General features: G+C 29.9%; 1 protein-coding gene across 1 annotated transcript in view; it reads left to right on the top strand.

Annotated features, from left to right (window-relative positions):
- LOC135957236 (serine-rich adhesin for platelets) overlaps window positions 1-15621 on the top strand; it is a 34412-nt gene extending 18791 nt beyond the window's left edge. Inside the window, exons 6-10 of the mRNA XM_065507941.1 lie at window positions 2301-2363; window positions 2483-2595; window positions 3055-3132; window positions 3969-4291; window positions 14668-15621. Coding sequence (XP_065364013.1) covers window positions 2301-2363; window positions 2483-2595; window positions 3055-3132; window positions 3969-4291; window positions 14668-15546 — 1456 coding nt within the window. The 3' untranslated portion in view covers window positions 15547-15621. The remainder of the gene's footprint in view (window positions 1-2300; window positions 2364-2482; window positions 2596-3054; window positions 3133-3968; window positions 4292-14667) is intronic.
- The last annotated feature ends 6519 nt before the right edge of the window (window positions 15622-22140 follow it).

Here is a 22140-nt window from a genome sequence, read left to right as displayed (position 1 = left end):
ACTAGATTTGAACCTTTTTAAACTTGTTTTAAACTTTGTTTAAACTTGTTTTAAACCTTTTTTAAACCGTTTTTTAAACTTTGTTTAAAATTGTTGCAAACATTTTTTAAACTGTGCTTTAAACTTGTTTTAAATTCATTTTAGACTTAGTTTAAACATAGTTTAAACTGAGTCTGTTTTTAACTTGATTAAATTTTGTTTTAAACTTGTATTAAACTTTTTTTAAACTTATTTGAAACTTGTATTAAGCTGTGATTAAAAGTCTTCATTTAATAAGTTTTGTTTTAAACTTAGTTTAGACATAGTACAAACCTGTGTTAAAGTTACTTTAAATTTGTTTTAACATATGATTAATACAATTTTTTAATAAATAATAAGCAAGTATGTCTAATATAATTATTTTAGGCCGGGTAACTCATTTAATTTTAAACATAGTTTAGGCTTAATCAAAGATAAAATTTATTAATTTGTATGAAACAAATATATTTAAACTTTGATTAAGCCTTATCTATGTTTTAAATTTAGTTTAAACTTATTTTGAACTTTGTACAACCATTTTTTTGAGCTTAGTTTAACCTTTTCTGAAACGAAGTGTAAAGTTTTTGGAAACTTATTTTAAACTTGTTTTAAATATATTTTAAAATCGTTTTAAATTTGGCTTAAACTTTGTTTTATTCTTCGATTAAACTAGTTTTAAACTTAGATTAAAAAAGTTTTAAAATTAGATTAAACAAGTTTTAAACTTAGATTTTGCTTAAACTAGTTTATATTTGCTTAAACTTAGTTTAAACTTAGTTTAGACTTCGTTTAAACTTGGTTTAGACTTAGTTTAAACTTGGTTTAGTCTTAGTTTAAACATAGTTTAGACATAGTTTAAACCTAATTTAGACTTAGATAAGACTTATTTTAAACTTAGTTTAGACATAGTTTAAACTTAGTTTATACTTAGTTTAAACTTGGTTTATACTTAGTTTAAACTTTGTTTAGACTTAGTTTAAACTTAGTTTAAACTTTGTTTATACTTAGTTCAGACTTAGTTTAAGCATAGCTTAGACTTAGTTTAAACTTAGTTAAGACTTAGTTTAAACATAGTTTAGACATAGTTTAAACCTAATTTAGACTTAGATTAGACTTAGTTTAAACTTGGTTTAGTCTTAGTTTAAACTTGGTTTAGTCTTAGTTTAAACATTGTTTAGACATAGTTTAAACCCAATTTAGACTTAGATTAGACTTATTTTAAACTTAGTTTAGACATAGTTTAAATTTAGTTTATATTTAGTTTAAACTTGGTTTATACTTAGTTTAAACTTTGTTTAGACTTAGTTTAAACTTAGTTTAAACTTTATTTAGACTTAGTTTAAACTTAGTTTAAACTTAGTTTATACTTAGTTTAAACTTAGTTTATACTTAGTTCAGACTTAGTTTAAACATAGTTCAGACTTAGTTTAAACATAGTTCAGACTTAGTTTAAACATAGTTTAGACTTAGTTTAAACATAGTTTAGACATAGTTTAAACATAGTTTAGACATAGTTTAAACATAGTTTATACATAGTTTAAACCTAATTTAGACTTAGATTAGACTTAGTTTAAACTTAGTTTAGACTTAGTTTAAACTTGGTTTAGTCTTAGTTTAAACTTGGTTTAGTCTTAGTTTAAACATAGCTTAGACATAGTTTAAACCTAATTTAGACTTAGATTAGACTTATTTTAAACTTAGTTTAGACATAGTTTAAACTTTGTTTAGACTTAGTTTAAACTTAGTTTAAACATTGTTTAAACTTAGTTTATACATAGTTTATACATAGTTTAGACTTAGTTTAAACTTAGTTAAGACTTAGTTTAAACACAGTTTAGACTTAGTTTAAACACAGTTTAGACTTAGTTCAATCATAGTTTAGACTTAGTTTAAACATAGTTTAGACTTAGTTTATAAATAGTTTGGACTTAGTTTAAACTTAGTTTAGACTTAGTTTACACTTAGTTTTAACTGAGGTTACACTTACTATAAATTTGTTTTCTTTAAGCTTGTTTAAAACGTGTTTAAATATAAGATTAATCTTGTTTTAAACTTTAATTTGTTAAATTAACATTTAACCTACATTAGAGACGCTTTTCTTAAAATATTACCTAAATCGGTCTATGGTAATAAAGTCTTAGGAGCGTAGCAATAACCCCGTTCCCTTAATTTATTAAACATTAATGAGGCTTAATTTCTTTAACCCCCTCCAACTGTCCTACTCTTTAAGGGTTTTGTTATCACGATAGAAACAGCTTTTTTTATAACTATCAATCTTTTAGATGCCCCATACCAGGCTGTGATGGTTCCGGACATTCTACCGGCAAATTTTTATCACATCGAAGGTAAGTCAAACATTGCCCAAAAGCAATTTTTTTTTTAATTTTTTTAAACCCAAGATATTTTCCCTTAAACTTAGCCCTAATTTCAACAAATTTGTTTGTGTTTTTTGTTAAAATTCTAGTGCTTCTGGCTGCCCTATTGCCAATCGTAATAAAATGCGTGTTTTAGAAGCCGGCGGTACAGTGGAGCAGCATAAAGCAGCTGTAGCAGCAGCGACTGCTATGAAATTTGATGGTAAGTTAAAAAAATGTATTAAGGAATAACTATTCTACACTAGACTAGTGGATAATATTATGTCAGAGTTAAAATATGAACTAGATCCGGCTCTGATCCAGGGTGGGGTGGGGAAACAGGAAACTTCCCCACCAAAAACTGTAAAATTTTAATATAAAACAGGAAAAAAGAAAAATGTAAAATAAATTGCGCTCTACTTCCCCACAACCCCCCAATTGTTTGCTTTGAATCCGTGCCTAAACTATATTGTTTTTATCCTTCAATGGTCGATCTGTTGAAATCAACTTTTGGCCATCATGGTCTTCTTTGCTTCATATATCAACTTTAGTACTTCGAAATAATGGATCTAATACATTTAAAATACTATTTATTAAACTTTCAGAAATCAATTGATTAATTTTTTTATTCCAAAACGCGTTGCTTTCATTAAACCACATTCCCTTCTTTTCTTTCCTTCAGGCTGTGGTTCTGCTTCGCAGGCTATTAAAAAACCGAAATTCGATGAGGTCACCATGGTGTATCCCAAAGGCTATACAGGTAAGCCCAAACCCTCTGCAATTATTTCAAAGTATTTTTTAGTAAATAACATTATTTTAATATATATATTTTCCCAGTAGTTTGTTATTAAATATTTTGAAGTAGTTTTAACAAAAAAAAATAATTTTTTTAAGTTGTGTGCGTGTGCTAACAAATTTTTTTATTAATTAAACATATTTTTTTTTTCATTTTAAGTTAAATTTATTAACACGTTTTTCTTTAAACACAAATTAAACTTAAAACCCACAAAGTGCTAATTAACACCAATTAACAAAACCAGTTTCTTAAACCAAAAAACAAGATAATTAATTTATTAATTTTAAATTCTTATTTTCTTTTCATTTCATGATGCGTTCGTTGTTTTTCGGTTTTAGATTATGCGACATTTTGTATCGGCGCTGAATATCTACTGTAAAAAAACTCAAAACCTATAAAACGTATAAAAAACTAAAAACACATATTTCTGTAAATAATTTCCAACCAAAGAAAGAAATACAAAGCCAACGTTTCTTTAATAAACTCAAATAAAACAGATTCGTTTACCCAAAAAATAAATCTTAGAAAACAATTTAAACAAAGAAAGACAAGTAAAAAAAACGCCTAAAAGTGCCTAAAAAGATTTGAGTTATGAAAAAGGTAAGAAAGATTTCAAGTATCATCACCTTAAAATCCTGTATAGTTTTTGTTAATTTTTTTCCTGACACTTGACTTTAACATTAATTAAAAATTTCTTAGCACACGCTCACGAAATTTTAAGAAAAAATTCTACTTAAAGAAATTTTAACAAAATTTTCTTAAAAAAACTGTCTTTATTTTTGTTTTTCTGTATTTTCTAGGCATGGAAATGATGATGAATAGCGTGGGATCTGCTTCAGCTATGAACAATCCCTTGGTGGGTGCCTCATCATCCAGCAGCATTTCCACCACCACAGGCGTTTTACCCGATAGCTTGCAATCGGCCTCATCGTCTTCTTCCTCCTCGAATGTTAATGGCGGAGAGATTAACTCTGTAATACGCCATGAAAACGGTGAAGATATCAATAGTTTGGAGGCTGAGATCACCGAATTGCAGCGTGAAAATGCCAGGGTAGAGTCTCAAATGATGCGTTTGAAATCGGACATAAATGCCATGGAAACACAATTGAACACCAGCGATAGGGTACGTAGGCTCAGGTTCGTTGAGGCAAACAAAATTTAAAAAAAACCAACAAAACTCACTTAAGTATTTTTAAAGTAGCTGATCATTATTTAGTTGAAATTTAATTTAATCACTTGTAGTGTTTTAATTATCTTATAATCACTAATTTTCATATTTTTTTGTTGTTTAACTTCCGGTTTTACTTTTATGTTACTTTTAGTTATTCCTTTTCCTGTTTGTTTAACAAGTTTTTAAGCTTATATATAAACAGCAGCAGCAACATTATTATCAAACAAAAGTTTGTTAAGAAAAAGCTGCAGAAACAAGGGAAAATACAAATTAAAAGAAAATTTTAGTCTAAAACTTTCTTTTTAAATTAGTTTTCAAGGACGTCTCAAAAGTCTTGATATGGTTCTCTATTTTTTTTTTGTTGCTCAGCTAAGAACTGAAAACATTCATGAATTTTGCAGCCATAATAAATGAAATACAGTTGAAAAAAAAAAGTTGGAGTTTTCTAACAATAAAACAAACTTTGTTTTAACGCGCCGCCGTAAAGTTTTTTTTGCAACTTTTTTTTTTTTTTTGTAAATTTTTCCTTTTACTGTGCCAAACTCGCTTGCTAAACTCTAACAAAACCCAAACATAAAAGTTCTAATTTCTCAAACAAAAACACCTACTACCGCTTACCCCTTGTCTCTACAACTTGTCTACAACACAAGTTTGTGTTATTTAAATTATTATTAACTTGGTTTTAAACAAAAAAAAGCAGCAGAAAAGTCACCCCTCTAGTGTTTCATGTTTTTATCAAAGTTTATCAATTAATTTTTATAGAAAAGTAACAACTTTTTTTTTGCTCAGTTTCTTTTCCTGCTACTTTTATTTTCCTAGCAAATATGTCATTGACTTTATGAGTCGAAATATGAAATGAAATAATACTTTCTCACACGTTTTTATGCTAAACTTTTAATTTAATATTTCATTAAACCAACATTTTTACACTACGTACATATTTAAAAACTTTAGTTTCTTTAAAGAGTCTAAAAGTAAATAAAAGAACTGTTAATGAAACATATTGTTACGTTTTTACCTTTTAAAAAAGGTGGTTTATTAATTTTAAATAAACCGTATTCTTTTAATTGCAAATAAAAGCGATCAGTAGTTTAACATTTTTAATAATTCTTTATATAAATTTATACAACAGTTCATTATCTTTAATATCCAAGATTACACTAGTAATACAGTTGATGTTAATTCTAACAGCGCCTTGATACACTGCTCTGCAACTCGCTGTTACTATTTATATACACAGTGTTATCTTCTAGTAGTTTCCTGAATTATCTAACGGACTATGCTAGAATGTTCAATTTTTTTAATAATCACCTAGAATTTTCAGCAGCTTTAATGTTAGCAGATTTAACAGTTAATGTTGTCATACTTATAAACAATGTTTCTGGCAGGGACCTTAAATAATGGTGATCCAGAAAATTTGAAATCAAAAACTCTCTGTTTTAGAGTCAACAGAGACCTATACTGCTATATACCAATAGATTCATATTGATGTGCTCTTTCAGAATCTATGGAGATATTAAACACAGTTGTTTTTCAACGTAAAAATAAAAGTTCGCATGAAGAGTTTTATTTTTCTGACGGGAAAAATAAAACTCCTCAAATTAGTTTTTTTCAAAGCTTTTTTATGACGCCTATTTAAAACTCTTTTTTAAGAGTTTCATGCGAACAATTATTTTTATGCTATTTTATTTTTAAAGTCACAAAATAACAGGTTTTTGGATAAAAAATCATTTTGTTTCAACATAGTCTCCTTTGAGCAATATACGTTTTGTCCAACGTGTCTCCAAGTTTGTTATCGAGGTCATCAAAATAGTTATTTTGTTGTTTGATGATTTCATCGTTGGAGTCAAATCTCTTTCCGCCAAGTCATTTCTTCAGGTTTGGAAACAAGAAATAGTCACTTGGGACTACATCCGGAGATGAGTGAGCATTTCGTAGCCTAATTTATGAATTCTTTGCATGGAAACTGCACATGTTTGCACCCTAGTGAAAAATAAATTTTTTCTTAGCTAAATGAGACCGTTTGTTTTCAAATCCTCATTAAATCGATACAATAAGTTGGCATAATATTCGCAATTTATTGTTTTAACTACTCTTCCAAAGGTATATCCAAAAAAACAGTCGTCATGCCTTGCCCTTCTTTGGCGTCGATTCAAACTCAAAAGCCCATTTTTTAGACTGCTGTTTGATCTCTAATCTGTTGTGGTAGATCCTAGATAACGAAGCGGTGCAGAAACGCGTCCACATTGTGGTTGAAAAATGCCAAACACTCCTGCGAAATTGGCTTACGATTGTGTTTGTAAGCAAACGTGGTACCCATCTTGCGGAAAGCTTTCTCATACCCAAGTGATCATTCAAAATTGAAACCGCTGAGCCATGTGAGATGCATATGTCTTACAAAATCTCTCGCACTTTTAATTTCTGATCGGCCAACACCATATCGTGAATTTTTTCAATTGGTTCGAGTGTATGGACCTCAACTGAGGGTCCCGAACGTTTGGCATCTTCCGTGTTTGTACAGCCACAACTTTTGATCGTGCAGAGTTTCCATCAATCTTAATATTAATGCTTAATGAGTATACGAAATTCAGTTTGTTCCAATTTCTCCTCAAGTCACGTTGTAGTCTGCTATCAATGGATGTCAAACTAAATGACGCAGTTTGTTTAAATATTGACAGGAGTCAAATAAAGATGCTTGTTGACAAAAGCAGTGTTGGCCTTTCAGTTAAGAGCCGGGAAATTCAAAAAGTCATGGACTTATTGAAACGCACTCGTATATATGAAAGTGGTGACACTGTGCACATATATTTTAAAGTTTATAGTGACTATTTTCTAGGGGGACATTAAAGTGACATTTGATTCTATGCAAGATTACCTGTTATGTGTAGACTATACGAAAATTTATATACAACAATAGTTTTTAGAAAACAGTGTAGTACACTCGTCTCTCCCTCTCCCCCCCTTGGGGTTGTATAAGTTTGTGGTGAAGGGGATTGAAATTCTAATAATTCTATTCAATCAACAATGCTTTAGAGCAATAAAAACTGAGAAAATAGTAAGAGATTCAGTTATTTACTTAAAAATGGCATGTTAGGTCAATAAATCAAATTTCTGATAAATCAGAAGCTATGACAGACCATTTTCCATGTTTCTGGCAACATGTGGATTCTGAGCCAAAAAAAATTCTCATCTTTTGAAGCCAATAACGAATAAAGCAAATTTCGGATACCCTGATATAAGGTGAAGTGAATCCCATCGATCGAAACCAATAGTAGTCGGACGAGGCAAGGTTTGGACTATAAAGCGGGTGAGGTAAAACTGCTTCATAACATAGTTGGGGGTAGTGCACTAAATGTTGATTGAAATCAGCATTGCACTATCACTCACTAATATTGCAAAAAATTTTGTTTGCACTATTTTATATCAGCTTTAGTGATAATGGTTATTTCTTAACTAGCAATAAAAAAAATAGTGATAGTGATAATTTTTTCATTTCACATTGTTATAAAGCTTGTTGAGCTTTATAACAATCTTCATGGAGTAATGCATCCAATTCTTCGTTTTCAAACTTTTTTTGGCTGGTCTTGGCGATCTTTGTCTTCCGTGTCAAAATCACCACTTCTGAACCGAACATACCATCCCTCGGACGTTAAAACCGATGGAACTCATTCTCTATAAGCTTTGGTGAGAAATCGGCATAAAGTTAAACTTCCCGCATATGACGCTCTGTTGGCCCAAAATTCGACATTTTTAAAGCAAAAATAAAATTTGTTGTTTACACTATAATGTTCAATAACTAAGTGAGAACAAATGATAGATATGTGGGCTTCAAAATGACATATAAGTTATTAAAAATAAAAATCAAGTTAAAAAAATACTCCAGTAAAGCCCGCACTTTTTAAGTCATACAACCAATAAATTTGAACAGAATATAAAAAACCATTAATTAGCAATAGCTTTCATACTTCTAATTAAAATGCCTTTAATTTCCAAACTTTCCCAGAATTCATACAATTTTAATACATGTTAAATACCATTTAACAATTTTAGCTACTTTTGAAAATAATATTTCAAAAGTTACTTTTAAATGTAGTTTTAATTACAAGTAAATATTTGTGTACATACTATACTATATTTATAATAATAATTTCTTTTGTTTCTCTAAATATTTAAATATAATAAATTACATATAATATATCATTGTTTACAAAAAAAAAAAAAAAAGTGCATTCTTGGTATGTAATTTGAAAATAAGTATCAAAAAAATAACAAAATAAATTGCTATTTTCAAAATGGCGTTTATATGATTATACTTGAAAGTACGTGTGTATATATGAATTAAAACCCACCTAAATGTTTTGAACATGTCAAAATAAGCTCGAAATACAACACACAACAACTACAAAAAGTCTACCAATGAAAATTTTCTGTTACACAATGCATTTGTATGCACTTCGTGTTATTTTTTTTTTCTTTTCATTCATCTTAAAATACAGAAAAAAAGCTTCCAGCCAACAACCCCTAAAAACACAAAAATAACAAAAACAACTAAAATTCCCTAAAGGTAGAAGAAAGCACAAGCAAACACACTTACATACACTCATTAAAAAAATGTCCATGCGCAAAATGCATTGGAATGAAATAAGGTTTGTTGTTGTTCTCCCAATTCACACCACACCACACCTTTTGAGGAGCAAACACACAAAAGAGCCTCTATGCAGGAGTATGAGCAAGTATCTGTAAACAAAGAAAACAACAACAACGACAACATTCCCATACAGCAATAAATAAAGCGCCTCTTCTATACACTCCCACCTCAAACCAACAACAATTACATTTCACCGTTATTTATAAACTCTCTCTCTCAGTTGTAATCGTTGTTGTTATTTTTTTCTTCACTTTCTTTTTGTCAAATCACTCAGGACTATTTGATATGTACGAGTTTAACCTTTTGGCCTCCCCCAGGAGGTGGCAAAGCATGTGTATACATATGTATGTTGGGGAGTGTGTGTGTGTGGCTGTTTGTCTGTATGTATTTTTAGGAGACTCCTGTTGTAAGCTGTAAAATACAAATACCAATGAAAATAACAGAAATATATACAACATCCCTCGATACTGTACAACTGCCTGCCACCCTTATTGCTCATACCCTTTGTTAGTTGCTCAGACAGAGGTGGGGAGCATTTCGAAATAGCCCCAATGTATTTTTTTCCAATTCTTTTTTTTTTGTCTTATTTTCCCGTTTATATAACAATGAAAAAAGGGCGTCACACAATTTTTTCCATTTCTTTTTTTTTATACAATTTATGTATCGTTTTATGTACAAAATAATATTTTGTTTTGTCATATTTTTTTTTTTTACATTCAGATGTTTTTCTCACACACTTTTATATACATACATATTTTTCTGCTGTATATATGTACATTTTTTTATATTTTATTTTTTCTGTAATATTTATTACATGCCATCTATAAGTGTGTATATTTTTTTGCTTATTATTTTCTTTTTTTCTGTTTTCTCCATTGAACTCAAGTGCACTCAAAACGATCCTGACTGACGTTATTGCAGTCTCGTATTTATTTATTTTTTCTATATTATTTGCTGTTTTTTTTTGTTATAACAACCAAAATTGAATTAAATAAAATTCAATTTAATGTAACGCATTATGATGAAAGTTAAAAGTTGTACAATTCAAATTGTACTCGTTGTTTAAGGGGCTTTTTGTTTTGGTATGTATTTAATGTAAATAATTACATAAAACTTTTATGGTAAATTGTTTATTTTTGTGATGAGTGAAGATATCTACAAATAGATTAATAACTTGTCATTAAAGGTATTTAGGGATCTTTAAACGTATATCAATATTGATATCATGAGCATTTCCTTTATAAGTGACTTTCTGTCACTTTTTCGAACATGTAGTCCATCTTCGTTTTAAATCTACCCCACTTTTATATACCTCTTTTAACAAGAGCCCAATATCTCTCCACTGGCCATAGCTCCGGCAGTTTAGAGGATTTGCCTCTCTTGGTACTAATACCACCTATTCTTGTACCACTCAAGACCTTGCTTACCATAGTGACAGGATGCCAAATCAGGCCAAAGATAAGTGGACACATTAAGACAGGCGCTGATCCAGGTCAATCATTTGGAGGGGGGGAAAATTAAAATTTGTTCTATATTTTTCTTTTTATTCCTTTATTTATATGAAAACTTTTCGGTTTTGGGGGGGAGGAATTTCCAATTTCACCCCCTCTGGATCCGCGCCTGCATTAAGAAGTCTGATGAATGAAAGCATCCTCTTTTTTAAACATTCCTTGATGTAAATATCGGTATTTATAGAGTCCTTTGTAACAAATGTTTGGCTTCTATTGCCGAATACTGCTTGCCATATCAAGATCTTTTTGGGAAAATTTTCTGCTTTTAGGTCCTAAACTTTTCTGCAACATTCCCTCGAGCATCAGCAACATAAAAATATTGACTCGGAAGCTGCGAACTATTTTCCAGAACATACGTTTCGTCATCCATTATGCAGCAGGTGTATTTTTTGTATAAAATTTTACTTGAATTTCCGTCCTCTATCTTTGGCCTCTAAATTTGTAGCACAGTTCCTGTCAGGAACTTTTTGAGCGTTGTATGTTTTTAAACCTGCCCTGGCTTTTACTTTTCGTACCAAATAGTCCGAGTACTGAGCTAACCGGTCTGCTTTATATTTATTGGCTTTAGAAACATCATGTGGATTATTCCATTTCCCTGAACCAAGTTTTCTATCAACGGACAAGATCTCCCAATACTGTTTAATAATATTGGAATCAGTTTGACGGGTTTTGACGGTTGGGTTTTGTTGAAAATATTTAATAATTTCAGTACCTATTAGGGTATTCAATTAATCGGGTTTCTGGTTTAATCGGTTAATCGAGCAAATAATTAATCGAGGTTTAGGTTTATTCGGTTAATAATCGGTTAATTTAAAATTATTCGATTAACCGAATAATTTCTATTTTCATTTTAAATTGAAAATACAACAACGAATTTTGTGTACAAAAACATTAAAAACAGCAAATAAGGTATTTGAGATCATTTTTGTAAACATATCGCCTATTTGTTGCAACAACGTCATAACTCAAAATCCGTGTTTTATGAACTGAGTACTACAAAATACGAGCTGTTCTTAATTTAATTTTTAATTTTTTGTATGAGTGTTTTTTTTTTGGTTGTAAACATCAAAATGAAAATTCATGTTTTCTCGTATATTTGATAAATAAAAATTTAGGTTAAATACAGATTTGAAAGATATTAACATCTACTATTTATATTTCTGAAATCGCATGATTTGTTGAAAATTGATTTAAGAAATATTAAAATGTCATGAAATATTCAAAAACGTTTTTCTCGAAACGAATTTTTTTATTATGACGTTGTTGCAGCAAATGAGCGATGTGTGAGTTTTTTAGGGTCTTAGTGAGATCTTCTGAAATAATCTTTTATAAAAATAATATAATTTAAACGATTTTTGTCTTTAGATTTAATAAAACTTTTCTTGGAAAAAACACTCGCTGATTGTATATGTTGAAGAAATCAAAAGCATGATAAAGAATATTCCTTTTTGGATTGTTTTAGATTTTGATTAATTTAATAGTTTCGTTTAGTTATGATAAAAGACTAATTCAAAAAAAAGTTTCGTCTATACATGTAAATACAAAGTTTCAAATACATGTAAATTAAATATGTCAGTTATTATACATAGTGAGTCATGTTTATTCAAAATGATGTTCAATCTTCAAAAAAAAATCTAATTTTAATATGAAAATTGTATTTGAATTGAAACGGAAAAATAAATACAAAAAACATATTTAAAGTGCAAAAAAAAAGGAATTTCGGTTAATCGATTAATCGACACAAATTAAACGGTTTATTTGTTATTTGAAAATCGGCAATTTCAAATTATTCGAACAGTTAACCTTACAAAATTAATCGGTTAACCGATTAACGGTTAATCGATTGAATACCCTAGTACCTATGCATTTTTTTCTCGTTACTTATTTTAATCAGATTAACAACAAATGAACATAATTGACATTAAACATAATAACTGACATATTTTTCAAAGGTGGTCAAAAGGTAAAAAAAAAATAATCAAATAATACTTGGCTTCAAAGTTTGGTTTTTATGGTTTTTTCGATCTCACTTCTTAGTTTAGAAATAAAACACTATAATTTTCATTTTGATTCACATATGGTTTTCCATGCAAAAATCTTTACACGCGAGAAGTTTTGCTTTACTTCTTTAATTTGAAAAAAAGTGCTGCTGTATCACACCGATTGCTCACCAAAGCTTATGGTGAATGTGTTTCATCGGTTTCAATGTGCAATAGATAGTTCGGGTGCTGTTCAGTAGAGATGATTTTGATACCGAAGTCAGGCAAGCCCAAAAAAGTTTGAAGACCAAGAATTGGAGGTATTACTCCATGAAGATTGTACTCAACAATAACTTGCAAAATCATTAAGAGCTACTCAATCAGCAATTTCCAAACGTTTGCAAGGATCGGTATTCATCCAAAAGCAAGGAATTGGGTTCCATACGAATTGAAGCCGAGGGAACTTGAAAGACGATTATGCTTGTCCGAAATGAAGCTTGAACGATATAAAATAAAATCATTTTTGCACCAAATAATTACTTGCGATGAAAAATGGGTCAATTGCAATAACCCGAAGCGTAACAGATTGTATATCGAATAGACACGAAAGTCAAATATCCATAGCGTTAAGGTAATTTTCTGTATTTGGTGGAAGCAAAAGTGTCCTATCTATTATGAGCAGCTGAAATCCGACTTGACCATTACAGGGAACATGTACCGAGCGAAACTGATTGGTTTGAAGCGAGCATTCGCCGAATAACGCCCAGAATATGCGGCCAAGAACTACAAAATCTCCTCCTTCTCTACAACCACCTCCTCCTCTTTTTCATTCTGCCACCTTTTACTGAAGACATATTATGGGATATTTAATATCCTGGCGTACAACTACTAGTTTCCGCATTTAAGTACGCGAAATGTATATCAAGGAAATCGATCGACGAAAATCGTATTTAGATCAAATTATCTTTCTGAATCATAATAGATGAAACAGTTAGGTTGTAACTACAGAATTTGTTGCCATTCTATTGATTTCGTCATTATGACCGAATTTTCCAGTTCTGGCTACTAAATTTTAGATTTATCAACTTCCTTTCATTTGACTGGCAATAAATACTGTTGGCTCAACGAATCTGTATTGCCATTACTACCAAACCTCGATATATCGGGAAATTTCTGTTTCTTCCTTGGCTGTATATCCTCGCTATGTAGAGTCCATGTATATAACATCTCGCTATCTCTTTAAGAGAAGCCTACCTTCTGATTGGCTATCACTATAGATCCGAATATCAATCCCAATATAAAAAGTCAACCAATTCTCACCGTTGATGATGTTACTCACCTGTAAGCGACCAGTGAAGACCTTAAATGTTGAGGGATCTATGGAAAAAATCATAATAATCAATATTGTCCGGGGTTTCCACCAGACTGTTAATCACGCAGTTCCAATAGCAATGAATGGCAGAGTTGAGAGCAACTCCCTAAGATCAGCTGGAAACTGGTTTAATTAAGAAAGATCCTTTCCTTGTCCGAAAGTGAACTTCATAATATATTTCCAAGGAAAACTGCTCGGCTAAAGGTATTGAATGATTGATACGGATTCGGCCAGCTTAATAAAGGTTTCATATTCGCAATTATAGGTAGGTTTTTATGATTTGTTGTATTCTTGAAACAACACTACTCATCTAGTTGAACTAGGAAAATAAGGTTATGATTACGATATTCCACAAACGAGCAGTACGACTAAAAACGTCGTGGCACTATCAAATGCTTTGGAAATATCTAGACTCTAGACCCACAGGAAGTTTAGTTGATCGCCCAAGAAATTTATATTATAATTAGAATTCTTATGACAGAAAGAGTATTGAGTAGAATTAGATGGCAGTTTTTAACCACATTTATTTTCCAAGAACATTTTAAATTTGATGGAGTTTCCGTAAACATCTTCAGTTTTTTTCAAAAGCATTAGTTAATTTGTGTTTAATTTTAATTGTCATATAATTTATTTATTACTATTAAATTAAGGTTGGCTACCGAATCGAAACGGTTAAGAGGCAATGGTAATGTTAACTTGTGTTATCTTGCTAACACTATTGCGGCAGCCAATCTTGTCATATATTAATATATAGAACACTAACATGATTTTACAAAAATATTTATAACATAAACTTCTCTTTCTTTGTATAATTTTAGGAGACATCTCCGCTGAGTGCTCATCAACAGCGTTCTCTCGCTTCGGTGACTAGCAGTGCTGGAGGAACAGCAGCTCTTGCTGCCGTCTCCTCCAGCACAACCACAGACAGTGCGCTTGCAGTCACCACCAACCACAACAGCAACGGTAACAACAACAACAATGCCAGTAACGGAAGTAACAGCAGCAACAACATCAGCGGAAGCAACGCTAACCCCCACAGCACCAGTAACGGACTCACAAACTCCTTCACCAGCATCAACACCCACTTAGGCGCTACCACTGGAGGAGGCCCTGGTGTAATAGGCAGCAGTTCAAATTATGAATCTTCAATAGCCGGCTCCTCAGCTCCCTCGAACATCAACAATTACTATGAAAGTTTACGTAACAATGTCATCACACTGCTCGAACATGTGCGCATACCACCTAGTGGCCACAATTCTGTAAGCTCTGTAGGTAATAGCTTGTCCAGTGCTTCCTCGGTGTCAGCTGTCACAAATCAACACACTGCCTATGCCACACATCCCTCACTAATACCGCCAGGACCTTTGACTTCAACCTCAATAGCCGCCAGTTCAGCTGTACCCATGTATAGCAGTTCTATGCACCCTTTGTCTTCGGTTCATACAAGTGGTATGCATCCACCGCCACCACCTCCTCCTCCACCACCTCACAGTTCGTCGGCTCATCATCCCTATACGGTGCATCATCCGGCTAGTTATCCCCATCATGAACCATTCGATTCGTATATTTCCAAGTTGCAATCGCTGTGTGTACCGCCGGATGTTTATGCGCTGCCCGATGATGGTTCACGTCCAGTATACGATACGGTTAAGTCTAGTTTGCATCAGGATTATACAGTGATGCCAACGCCAATATAAATACAATAATAATATAGAAATGATGTCATTATAAATGTAGGGAAATTGTAAGGATATTTCCTTACATGTTTGTATATAAAACTAGGAATTTTTGTTTAATTGAAAGCTTTTGGAGACATAAAAACAGATTAAATTCCAAAACAAAATGTGACAATGAAAAATTACATTAAAACAACTCTAGATTTTTCGATCGGAAAACAACTCTGAATTGTTTGATTTGGTTACAAAGTTAAGTTTTCTGATCGTCACCAGAGACCAAACACAATCATCTATTCTCTTCTATACAAAACGAATATCTCATTTCCATTTGACATGAGAAACAACAACTTCTTGAATACAAATTCTAACGGTTATGAATACTAATTTCCATATAACGTTGCATAAGTCTTTAAATAGACCTGCGCATTGTAAGATGAGTTGATCAGATAGAATTTTAACTGATCATTTGATTTCCCTCAAATACATTTCTAAATCTAAATTTTTAATAAATCATTCTCAAACAGTTTGGATGAAAAAACAACAAAAAATATTTAGTTAAAATTCCATGTAAATAATCAAAAATTTAAGGAACTTTAAGTCCTGGCAAACTTTATGAAAAATAAGTAAATTAAATGTACATAGAACAAATATTAGTAAATTTACCAACAAAACAAAAGAACTTATAAAGTGTTTACGAACTACATAAATATTAAATATGAAAACAGAAATTATTTATAAAAAAAAATTAAAGAAATTGTATATAAAAACCCCTTAAGAAAAATCCATGTAAATTATGCTCAACATTTTAAGAGTTTAAATATAAATAAATTTAAAAACCAAAAACTTAGCAACTAAAAAATACGAGTATTTAAAACAAGATGTGATTTTTTTAGTATTCAATAGTTATTAATTGTATAATCATATTAAACAAATAAATTAAAAATAAAAAAGCTGTTTACTAAATAAAAACTAAAATATAAATAAGCTTTTCAAATATTTTAAATCAAAAAAAGAAAAACAAAAAAAAAACAGTAATAACAACAGCCACTATACGATTAATTTAAATTTAAAAACCAACAAATAATAATCAAATATTTATTAGTTTTACTAAACAAAAAAAAAACCTAAAGTCAAGAAATAAATAAAAAAAAGAAAATTTTAAATTTAATTATAAGTTTAAGTGCAATATTATGAATAATTAGCCATATTTTATTAACTGATCATGTAAATAATGTTAGAGTCCTAGAGATGACTCTTAAAAAATCTAATTGCTAATAAATATTTCAAATTAACTAAATGTTATATATGAAAGGAAAAAACCAAAAAAAAATAAAAAAAAATCATAAACGAAACAATGCAAAATAAAAAAAGAAAATAATTAGTAAATAAATATTAAAAAATAAAACTTGGTTGTTTATTTTCGCTCTAGGCCCTTTAGTTTACGAATTATAAGCAATTTGAGATATCTTGGAATTTCCTTTATAAAAATCAATTTTTGGTGGGAAATATGAGTGATCACAGATTTTCATTATTTTCGCTCTAGGCCCTTTAGTTTACGAATTATAAGCAATTTTAGATATTTTGGAATTTTCTTCATGAAAATCAAATTTTGGTGGGAAATATGAGTGATCACAGATTTTCATTATTTTCGCTCTAGGCTCCTTAGTTTACGAATTATAAGCAATTTTAGATATTTTGAAATTTCCTTTATACAAATCAAATTTTGATGGGAAATATGAGTGATCACAGATTTTCATTATTTTCGCTCTAGGCCCTTTAGTTTACGAATTATAAGCAATTTTAGATATTTTGGAATTTCCTTTATAAAAATCAATTTTTGGTGGGTAATAAGAGTGATCACAGATTTTCTTTATTTTCGCTCTAGGCCCTTTAGTTTACGAATTATAAGCAGTTTTAGATATTTTGGAATTTCCTTTATAAAAATCTAATTTTGCTGGGAAATATAAGTGATCACAGATTTTCATTATTTTCGCTTTAGGCCCTTTAGTTTACGAATTATAAGCAATTTTAGATATTTTAGAATTTCCTTTATAAAAATCTAATTTTGGTGGGAAATATGAGTGATCACAGATTTTCATTATTTTCGCTCTAGGCCCTTTAGTTTACGAATTATAAGCAATTTTAGATATTTTGGAATTTCCTTTATAAAAATCAATTTTTGGTGGGAAATATGAGTGATCACAGATTTTCATTATTTTCGCTCTAGGCCCTTTAGTTTACGAATTATAAGCAGTTTTAGATATTTTGGAATTTCCTTTATAAAAATCTAATTTTGCTGGGAAATATAAGTGATCACAGATTTTCATTATTTTCGCTTTAGGCCCTTTAGTTTACGAATTATAAGCAATTTTAGATATTTTAGAATTTCCTTTATAAAAATCTAATTTTGGTGGGAAATATGAGTGATCACAGATTTTCATTATTTTCGCTCTAGGCCCTTTAGTTTACGAATTATAAGCAATTTTAGATATTTTGGAATTTCCTTTATAAAAATCAATTTTTGGTGGCTAATATGAGTGATCACAGATTTTTATTGTTTTCACTCTAGGCCCTTTAGTTTACGAATTATAAGCAATTTTAGATATTTTGGAATTTCCTTTATAAAAATCAATTTTTGGTGGGAAATATGAGTGATCACAGATTTTCATTATTTTCGCTCTAGGCCCTTTAGTTTACGAATTATAAGCATTTTTAGATATTTTGGAATTTCCTTTATAAAAATCTAATTTTGCTGGGAAATATAAGTGATCACAGATTTTCATTATTTTCGCTCTAGGCCCTTTAGTTTACGAATTATAAGCAATTTTAGATATTTTAGAATTTCCTTTATAAAAATCAAATTTTGGTGGGAAATATGAGTGATCACAGATTTTCTTTATTTTCGCTCTAGGCCCTTTAGTTTACGAATTATAAGCAATTTTAGATATTTTGGAATTTCCTTTATACAAATTAAATTTTGGTGGGATATATGAGTGATCACAGATTTTCATTATTTTCGCTCTAGGCCCTTTAGTTTACGAATTATAAGCAATTTTAGATATTTTAGAATTTCCTTTATAAAAATCAAATTTTGGTGGGAAATATGAGTGATCACAGATTTTCGCTCTAGGCCCTTTTGTTTACGAATTATAAGCAATTTTAGATATTTTGGAATTTCCTTTATAAAAATCAAATTTTGGTGGGAAATATGAGTGATCACAGATTTTCATTATTTTCGCTCTAGGCCCTTTTGTTTACGAATTATAAGCAATTTTAGATATTATGGAATTTCCTTTATAAAAATCAAATTTTGGTGGGAAATATGAGTGATCACAGATTTTCATTATTTTCGCTCTAGGCCCTTTTGTTTACGAATTATAAGCAATTTTAGATATTTTGGAATTTCCTTTATAAAAATCAAATTTTGGTGGGAAATATGAGTGATCACAGATTTTCATTATTTTCGCTCTAGGCCCTTTTGTTTACGAATTATAAGCAATTTTAGATATTTTGGAATTTCCTTTATAAAAATCAAATTTTGGTGGGAAATATGAGTGATCACAGATTTTCTTTATTTTCGCTCTAGGCCCTTTAGTTTACGAATTATAAGCAATTTTAGATATTTTGGAATTTCCTTTATAAAAATCAAATTTTGGTGGAAGATATGAGTGATCACAGATTTTCTTTATTTTCGCTCTCGGCCCTTTAGTTTACGAATTATAAGCAATTTTAGATATTTTGGAATTTCCTTTATACAAATTAAATTTTGGTGGGAAATATGAGTGATCACAGATTTTCATTATTTTCGCTCTAGGCCTTTTAGTTTACGAATTATAAGCAATTTTAAATATTTTGGAATTTCCTTTATAAAAATCAAATTTTCGTGGGAAATATGAGTGATCACAGATTTTCTTTATTTTCGCTCTAGGCCCTTCAGTTTACGAATTATAAGCAATTTTAGATATTTTGGAATTTCCTCTATAAAAATCAAATTTTGGTGGGAAATATGAGTGATCACAGATTTTCTTTATTTTCGCTCTCGGCCCTTTAGTTTACGAATTATAAGCAATTTTAGATATTTTGGAATTTTCTTTATAAAAATCAAATTTTGGTGGGAAATATGAGTGATCACAGATTTTCTTTATTTTCGCTCTAGGCCCTTTAGTTTACGAATTATAAGCAATTTTAGATATTTTGGAATTTCCTTTATAAAAATTAAATTTTGGTGGGAAATATGAGTGATCACAGATTTTCATTATTTTCGCTCTAGGCCCTTTAGTTTACGAATTATAAGCAATTTTAGATATTTTGGAATTTCCTTTATAAAAATCAAATTTTGGTGGGAAATATGAGTGATCACAGATTTTCGCTCTAGGCCCTTTTGTTTACGAATTATAAGCAATTTTAGATATTTTGGAATTTCCTTTATAAAAATCAAATTTTGGTGGGAAATATGAGTGATCACAGATTTTCTTTATTTTCGCTCTCGGCCCTTTAGTTTACGAATTATAAGCAATTTTAGATATTTTGGAATTTTCTTTATAAAAATCAAATTTTGGTGGGAAATATGAGTGATCACAGATTTTCTTTATTTTCGCTCTAGGCCCTTTAGTTTACGAATTATAAGCAATTTTAGATATTTTGGAATTTTCTTTATAAAAATCAAATTTTGGTGGGAAATATGAGTGATCACAGATTTTCTTTATTTTCGCTCTAGGCCCTTTAGTTTACGAATTATAAGCAATTTTAGATATTTTGGAATTTTCTTTATAAAAATCAAATTTTGGTGGGAAATATGAGTGATCACAGATTTTCTTTATTTTCGCTCTAGGCCCTTTAGTTTACGAATTATAAGCAATTTTAGATATTTTGGAATTTTCTTTATAAAAATCAAATTTTGGTGGGAAATATGAGTGATCACAGATTTTCTTTATTTTCGCTCTAGGCCCTTTAGTTTACGAATTATAAGCAATTTTAGATATTTTGGAATTTTCTTTATAAAAATCAAATTTTGGTGGGAAATATGAGTGATCACAGATTTTCTTTATTTTCGCTCTAGGCCCTTTAGTTTACGAATTATAAGCAATTTTAGATATTTTGGAATTTCCTTTATAAAAATTACTTTTTGGTGGGAAATATGAGTGATCACAGATTTTCTTTATTTTCGCTCTAGGCCCTTTAGTTTACGAATTATAAGCAATTTTAGATATTTTGGAATTTTCTTTATAAAAATCAAATTTTGGTGGGAAATATGAGTGATCACAGATTTTCATTATTTTCGCTCTAGGCCCTTTAGTTTACGAATTATAAGCAATTTTAGATATTTTGGAATTTTCTTTATAAAAATCAAATTTTGGTGGGAAATATGAGTGATCACAGATTTTCTTTATTTTCGCTCTAGGCCCTTTTGTTTACGAATTATAAGCAATTTTAGATATTTTGGAATTTCCTTTATAAAAATTACTTTTTGGTGGGAAATATGAGTGATCACAGATCTTCATTATTTTCGCTCTAGGCCCTTTAGTTTACGAATTATAAGCAATTTTAGATATTTTGGAATTTCCTTTATAAAAATCAAATTTTGGTGGGAAATATGAGTGATCACAGATTTTCTTTATTTTCGCTCTAGGCCCTTTAGTTTACGAATTATAAGCAATTTTAGATATTTTGGAATTTCCTTTATAAAAATTACTTTTTGGTGGGAAATATGAGTGATCACAGATTTTCTTTATTTTCGCTCTAGGCCCTTTAGTTTACGAATTATAAGCAATTTTAGATATTTTGGAATTTCCTTTATAAAAATTAAATTTTGGTGGGAAATATGAGTGATCACAGATTTTCATTATTTTCGCTCTAGGCCCTTTAGTTTACGAATTATAAGCAATTTTAGATATTTTGGAATTTCCTTTATAAAAATCAAATTTTGTTGGGAAATATGAGTGATCACAGATTTTCGCTCTAGGCCCTTTTGTTTACGAATTATAAGCAATTTTAGATATTTTGGAATTTCCTTTATAAAAATTAAATTTTGGTGGGAAATATGAGTGATCACAGATTTTCATTATTTTCGCTCTAGGCCCTTTAGTTTACGAATTATAAGCAATTTTAGATATTTTGGAATTTTCTTTATAAAAATCAAATTTTGGTGGGAAATATGAGTGATCACAGATTTTCTTTATTTTCGCTCTAGGCCCTTTAGTTTACGAATTATAAGCAATTTTAGATATTTTGGAATTTTCTTTATAAAAATCAAATTTTGGTGGGAAATATGAGTGATCACAGATTTTCTTTATTTTCGCTCTAGGCCCTTTAGTTTACGAATTATAAGCAATTTTAGATATTTTGGAATTTCCTTTATAAAAATTACTTTTTGGTGGGAAATATGAGTGATCACAGATTTTCTTTATTTTCGCTCTAGGCCCTTTAGTTTACGAATTATAAGCAATTTTAGATATTTTGGAATTTCCTTTATAAAAATTAAATTTTGGTGGGAAATATGAGTGATCACAGATTTTCATTATTTTCGCTCTAGGCCCTTTAGTTTACGAATTATAAGCAATTTTAGATATTTTGGAATTTCCTTTATAAAAATCAAATTTTGGTGGGAAATATGAG

This window comes from Calliphora vicina, chromosome 4, assembly GCF_958450345.1.
Source record: "Calliphora vicina chromosome 4, idCalVici1.1, whole genome shotgun sequence".
In the NCBI taxonomy this organism is placed as follows: domain Eukaryota; kingdom Metazoa; phylum Arthropoda; class Insecta; order Diptera; family Calliphoridae; genus Calliphora; species Calliphora vicina.
Note: the sequence above shows the minus strand (reverse complement) of the source record. Positions and strands in the feature narration are given on the sequence as shown.